The sequence below is a fragment of the Brienomyrus brachyistius genome, chromosome 14 (genome assembly GCF_023856365.1).
Source record: "Brienomyrus brachyistius isolate T26 chromosome 14, BBRACH_0.4, whole genome shotgun sequence".
NCBI lineage: Eukaryota > Metazoa > Chordata > Actinopteri > Osteoglossiformes > Mormyridae > Brienomyrus > Brienomyrus brachyistius.
The window spans coordinates 2914237-2921429 of record NC_064546.1 but is presented as its reverse complement, the minus strand read 5'-3'; the positions used below and the strand labels follow the sequence as shown (position 1 = coordinate 2921429).

Here is a 7193-nt window from a genome sequence, read left to right as displayed (position 1 = left end):
ATAAAGGTTATTAATAAAGACATTACAGCCAATGTTCGCTTTATTGTGCTTGTGTACGGAAAAACTTACGGCTTACTATAAAATATTTGACTTGTAATGGTTTGCAAATGAGGGTTGAGATATGTTACAAATTTTTTTTTTATATATTTTCGTGCGAAATTATTCGTTTTAAGAAAGCCATCGTACCAGCGGGTTTCCCGGCATCGTTTTAACAATGCCGCCACCTAGTGGATTGATGTTTTTTGAGTCATACGTTATGTGTCGATACCCTGTCCAAAAATATACAGTACATATACAGTTCAATTGACAATTTCACGAATAAAGACTGTTTAGCTATCAGAATTAAGCTAGAGTGATATCATTTGGTTATTGTACTTTTATACTTTAATATAAAAAATAATTTACATTGCTGGGCAAAAGTCTCAGGCAGTCAAAAAAATATAGGTCATCGTCTGGGTAGTGTGTACAGCATTTGTTCAGGAAGAAAAACAATCATTAAAATGTATGCAAATTCACAGTAACACAATAAGTAATAAAAATAATTTATTTTCCAAAAAATTACTGATATCGTGTGCGATAGCTAGATAAACGCTATTTTTGCTCCCAAGCCTCTTCTCAGGGGCACCTCAGCCTTTCCGTGTATTTCTTAAATTTCTCCACCAGCTCAATTAAGTAATTAACCTAATTAGGGAATTAAAAATTAGGTATTGATTAGCCAGATAAGGTGAGGTAATAGTTATAATCAAAACGCGCGGTTATTGGGCAGCTGCTGCAAATACTGCTGTGATTTTGGCTGACACACTTTGACTGAAGTATTGTCAAAGTTATAAACCAAGGTGAAGATCATTTAGACAACATTTTCAGTACTTCTGCACAGCATTGTCTTTCTTCACTTTAACTGAATGTATTGAAATGTATTGTTAGCTATTATGAATGAATTATAACAGTGACACATATTACACAGGGCATGGGCAGACTGATTTTTTTTCAGAATGCAAATAAAATGGTGGCACGTTATGCTGCTGCAGGCTTTCATGAGAACTGGTTTTCAGTTCTGCTCAGTAGGATTATTGTCTAATTACAACCAGTTCACGAGTTCTTTACCTTTTCAGAAATGGCTCTTCTGTCCATCTGCTGACAAGATCGTTTCAAATATTTGAATTTTAGATATTTCAAACTAGGTGCAAATAGAGTGTGGAGTACTCACTGAAACGGATTTGGTTCCTAATGTCTGGAAGTTCGCTTTACAGGGATGCATAGTTATGTGTCGTCTTGCTATTAATCTGGGAATCCCTGTTTAGTGTTTTCTGAAATTTCGAATACTCTAATGTCTGCTGTGCAGAATCACTGTAAATGTCATTGAGAATGATAAAAAAAAATGAACAAGGTCCATGTTGATTTTCACGCAGCAATGACAAGGCCTGTGGATTTGCATCTGAATTTATTCATGTTTTATAAGCAGAATAAATTGGTTGGCATAACCATTTGCCATTCTAGCATTCACCTCGTGTTCGTCCATCAAGAGTACATATTAATCATCTTAAATGTCATAGTACAATGAGTAAAAACAGATATTTCTGGTTCTCTTAAATGCAAGAGAAAAAAAAGGTAACAAGTATTTTCCCGTGACCACAAAGATGTAAAAACGCATAGACGCTTTATCAACCGGAGTAATGACCGGGCTCATATCCTGCAAACATGCAATTTATAGCTCAATGATTGCGCAATGCTACCTGACTTCTAGAACCCTCCACAAGCTGATTTTGCCCCCTCTTGTGGCCAGATCAGTAAATGACAGCTATGAACACATTCTCGATTTACTAAATTCCAGTCTTCTCTATGTTACATAAGATCAATGGCTATACCTGAGAAATTATCATCAATATTATAGTACTACAAATTTCTAAATCAGTTTGTATGTGGTTGTTTTGTAATTTGTAGTGTTTTCAAATGTGAAATGAGTCAATATATTACTGTGGAATCTTTAAAGTTCTGTTTATTAATAATACTTTTATGACGTTGACAGTACACCAAGTACACCTGCTTGTTCCATGTGTTATTGGTTGAAAACAAATCCCTCAAGTTCACTGCCAGTTAAAAAGTAATATTTCATATAACAAATGAAAGCTTCGTAATGAATTAGAAATTCCTCTATTTAAGGGAGATAGTCCATGTTCTAGTGGTTGGGAACAAATCCCTCAAGCTCACTGCCAATTTAAAAGTAATATTTCGTATATCAGTTGTAACCTTCATAATAAATAAATTGGAAATTCCTTTATTTAAGGGAGGCTGTCCATGTTCTGGCACATTCTGGAGGGTTACGGTGTAGAGACAGCACATTATGACACCACACATATCAAGCCAAACGCCTAAACTCGTGACAGGAGCCAGATTGGCAGGCCCCCCTGTCAATCTACAGCCCTAAAAGGGCACACAAGGGCAGCTACACTTCTGTCCTCCTTCAGTTCACAGTTGTTTTCTTTAGGCTTCTCTTCCTTCTGGAACTCTCTGCATGGGAGTTACTAGAAGGTCCATCAAGTATAAAACAAGCGGCGGTGGACTGCAGGATTCAGAAGATTCTACAAACTGCATCAAGTGAGAAACAGAGAAACAACCAGTGAACACATATCAACTCTTCCAGCACACTCTGCAAAGGTAAGACTTTGGGCATAAAGAGGATATACATAGGAACTACAGTACAAATCTCTCAGTGTCTTGCCTTGAGACATTGCCTTATTTATGTTATTTTGCAAAAGCACTTTATTTATATGTTTTTGTTGATTAACACTGCATTCAGGTAGTTTATTGATGTATAGACAGCCTACATTTACATTACATCGTTTACATCGTCCTCTCTAACAGAGAGAGGAGACATGGAGGCATGGACATTGAATAATAAGTGTATGCATAAAAATATAGAAATAATGGAAATACCAGCTAAGCTTAGGTTTTGTTTTCGATGTGGGCATATATGGTCTTCCATGAAGGAAGGGCATACTTTTCTAATATTTGGTCAGGTCTTAAACACAGATATAGAGGCATTGCTTTTATTTCACAACGTGACTTTAGCAGCCCAAAATTTTTTAAATGGATGACTACTTAAAGTATTCTGAAGCAATTTGTACTGAGATGCATGGGTTTATATTACACAACTTCAGCTGCTGAAATCTGAGCAGCGTACAATGGGCAACCAGCCTCTTGCTAGGACAGAATAGGCCTTTGGAGTTTGTGCATGTGCACTGCTGTGAGTTCCATATGTCCCCCTCTAGTGGTCATGATGTTCCACTGCCAGACATCTCTTTTTAATCTTTTTAATTCATTAATGATTGTCTAAGCATAATAGGAATTTATATCCAAAAGTTGCATTACTTATATCTGTCAACTCTTCACACAGATGCCAGAGAAAGCCAACCAACCCATGGAGGAGGAGGTGGAGACCTTTGCCTTCCAAGCAGAGATTGCCCAGCTGATGTCCTTGATTATCAATACCTTTTATTCTAACAAAGAGATCTTCCTAAGGGAGCTTATCTCCAACTCGTCAGATGTGAGTATATTGAAAAATGAAGATCATTGAAAAGTTCATAATCTATATAAGTACTTTAATCTTAGGTATGGCGCAATGGTTCAATTAAACCACTATAATATGATTTATTTATTATTACTGCCCTATTTTACACAGGCTCTTGACAAGATCAGATATGAAAGTCTGACTGATCCTTCCAGATTAGAGTCTTGTAAAGACCTGAAGATTGACATAATCCCTGACCAAGTAGCACGTACACTGACTATAGTAGACACTGGTATTGGGATGACCAAGGCTGACTTGATCAACAACCTGGGTACGATTGCCAAGTCAGGAACCAAGGCCTTCATGGAAGCCCTGCAGGCTGGAGCTGACATCTCCATGATTGGCCAGTTTGGTGTGGGCTTCTACTCTGCTTACCTGGTGGCAGAGAAAGTAACTGTCATCACCAAACACAACGATGATGAGCAGTATACGTGGGAATCGGCAGCGGGCGGCTCCTTCACTGTGAGACCTGACAACAGTAAGTTAATCAACCTAAATGATGATATCTACTTTTATATAAATTATCATCAGCATCTGTTTGGGTCACATTATACTGCAATTGTTTCCAGGTCAGCCTCTTGGTCGTGGGACCAAGGTTATACTCCACCTGAAGGAAGATCAGATCGAGTACACAGAAGAGAAGCGTATCAAGGAGACTGTGAAGAAACACTCACAGTTCATTGGCTACCCAATAACTCTTTATGTGAGTGCTGAGAACAAATAGGAAATAAATATTTGTGAGCAGGAACCAACAATTCTACAATAAAATGATTGTGATTTCAAGAAATTTCCTGTGTTTTCAATAGGTGGAGAAGCAGCGTGAGAAGGAGGTAGATTTGGATGAGGGAGAGGCTGCTGAGGAAGTGAAGGACACAGCAGAAGCAGAGAAGGATAAGCCTCAGATCGAGGATGTTGGCCCGGATGAGGATGAAGATACAAACCAGTCAAAAAATAAGAGGAAGAAGAAGGTAAAAGAAAAGTACATTGATGCACAGGAGCTAAATAAGACTAAGCCCATCTGGACACGCAACCCGGATGACATCACCAATGAGGAATATGGTGAATTTTACAAGAGCTTAACTAATGATTGGGAGGACCATTTGGCTGTCAAGGTGAGGATTTCTTGTGTTTCATTTTGATAATAGTTGCTCATAAAAATTGTTTATAAGTACGTCACCTTCAATATAAGCTAGTTCTTTCCTACATATGATCATCTACAAAATGTTTGACTTTCTTTTGCAGCACTTCTCAGTGGAGGGCCAGTTGGAGTTCCGTGCCCTTTTATTTGTGCCTAGAAGGGCTGCCTTTGATCTGTTTGAGAATCGCAAGAAGAGAAACAACATCAAGCTCTATGTACGCAGAGTCTTCATTATGGACAACTGTGAAGAGCTAATACCTGAATATCTCAGTGAGTGACTTTTTCCTCTTCACAGCAAGTAATACCTTGTTATCTTGAACCAGATATAATTTAAATCTTTTCTCTCTTTGGGCAGATTTCATCAAAGGTGTGGTGGATTCTGAGGACCTTCCACTGAATATCTCAAGAGAGATGCTGCAACAGAGCAAGATCTTGAAGGTCATCCGTAAAAACCTGGTGAAGAAGTGCTTAGAGCTGTTTACTGAGCTCTCAGAGAACAAGGACAACTACAAGAAGTTCTATGAACAGTTCTCCAAGAATATCAAGGTGGGCAATTCAAACAACTTGCTACATACCAACTATTCACTACTATCTTGCATAGTTAGCTAACAATGATTCTATTTCTCCAGCTGGGCATCCATGAAGACTCCCAAAACCGCAAGAAGCTGTCTGAACTATTGCATTATTACACATCCAGTTCAGCTGATGAGATGGTATCCCTGAAAGAGTATGTGTCCCGTATGAAGGAAAACCAGAAGCACATCTACTATATCACAGGTAGATTATATTATCTCAAATAAGTCATACAATTTTAACAAATGTTCCAAGACTTACTTAACCATTAATGCTTATTTCTTCCATAGGTGAGACCAAAGATCAGGTGGCCAACTCTGCCTTCGTTGAACGGCTTCGTAAGGCTGGCCTTGAAGTTGTCTACATGATTGAGCCCATTGATGAGTACTGCGTCCAGCAACTTAAGGAATATGATGGGAAGAATTTAGTGTCTGTCACCAAAGAGGGCCTAGAACTACCTGAAGATGATGAGGAGAAGAAGAAGCAGGAGGAGCTCAAGTCCAAATTTGAGAACCTCTGCAAGATTATGAAAGACATTTTGGACAAGAAAATTGAGAAGGTATTTAATCTACAAAATTTTTCTCAATAGATATCACCCGAATTGAATATATTACTGAGATAATAATGAATTCCTTTCTAAACATCTTCTCAGGTTGCAGTGTCAAATCGTTTGGTAGCCTCACCATGCTGCATTGTTACTAGCACGTATGGCTGGACTGCCAACATGGAGAGGATCATGAAGTCCCAAGCCCTGCGTGATAACTCCACCATGGGCTACATGACAGCTAAGAAGCATCTGGAGGTCAACCCTGAGCACCCCATTATTGAGACACTCAGGCAGAAGGCTGAGGCTGACAAGAATGAGAAAGCTGTAAAAGATTTGGTGATCCTGCTCTTCGAGACTGCCCTGCTGTCATCTGGGTTCACACTGGATGACCCACAGACCCATGCAAACCGTATCTACAGAATGATCAAACTGGGCCTGGGTAAGCTTTAATAAAGTCCATCATTCAATACAGTTAAAGTGTTTATAGGATATTTTACATTGCATTTTACACTGCAATTGATTTACTAGCTTAACTTGGCGGCCTTAAGGGGTAATTAAAGAAAGCGCAAGTTGGAGGGTATCATAATTTTTTTGGTTCTTTTTTTCATCTCCAGGAATAGATGAAGAGGATACACATATTGAAGATGTCAGTCAGCCCAGTGATGAGGACATGCCTGTCCTGGAGGGTGACGATGACACTTCCCGAATGGAAGAAGTCGATTAAGTAGCTGGCAATGAAAGGCAAAGCATGATCCTTAAATAAATGTGATTTATTTTTCAGATATTTTAAAAGATATAAATATTACTTGTCTTATCAGAAAAATTAAATGTAGAATTCGCACAATGCATACATACTTGAACGAATGAAAGCATACGTATGTCTTTTTGGAGATTATGAAGTTCTACAGCTATATTTTTGCATTCTTCGATTCTTTTTCTTTTTTAAATTATGGAATGGTTATGATTTACAATAAAATAATGATTAAGCCAAATCTTATGTTATCTGTTTCTTCGTTAATAACGCGAATAGAAAGTCGAACTAGCAAAACAACTTTTATTGATGCCATAAAAACTTCGGAGAATTACATCGTATTCTCCACACTAAATTATTCATCCTAGGAAAAACTAGCATTTAACTAGGAGATCAATTTTATACACAGCTAATAAATATGTATGCAGGACGTCATGTGTCATAATTTAGTTAGCTTACTACCTTTTAGAACGATTGTTCATTCATTTTTATTTATGGCTAAACTACATTTTCATTTAATCGCCTTACACGCTCCATACAGAAGAATGCATGCTGCTATGTGATGGCATGAGCCCATCAGAACTAGTTTACAGAAGATGAAGGGGAAAAAATAAGA

The 7193-nt window shown here is 38.0% G+C and overlaps 1 protein-coding gene across 1 annotated transcript; it reads left to right on the top strand.

The window, feature by feature from the left end:
- The first annotated feature begins 2435 nt into the window (after positions 1 to 2435).
- On the top strand, positions 2436 to 6818 carry LOC125707306 (heat shock protein HSP 90-alpha 1-like). The gene is made up of 11 exons (XM_048974353.1): positions 2436 to 2655; positions 3395 to 3544; positions 3680 to 4046; positions 4138 to 4271; positions 4375 to 4680; positions 4811 to 4976; positions 5062 to 5252; positions 5336 to 5483; positions 5570 to 5838; positions 5932 to 6265; positions 6441 to 6818. The coding sequence occupies exons 2-11, from the start codon at positions 3395 to 3397 to the stop codon at positions 6548 to 6550; spliced, it is 2175 nt and encodes a 724-aa protein (XP_048830310.1). The 5' UTR covers positions 2436 to 2655; the 3' UTR covers positions 6551 to 6818.
- The last annotated feature ends 375 nt before the right edge of the window (positions 6819 to 7193 follow it).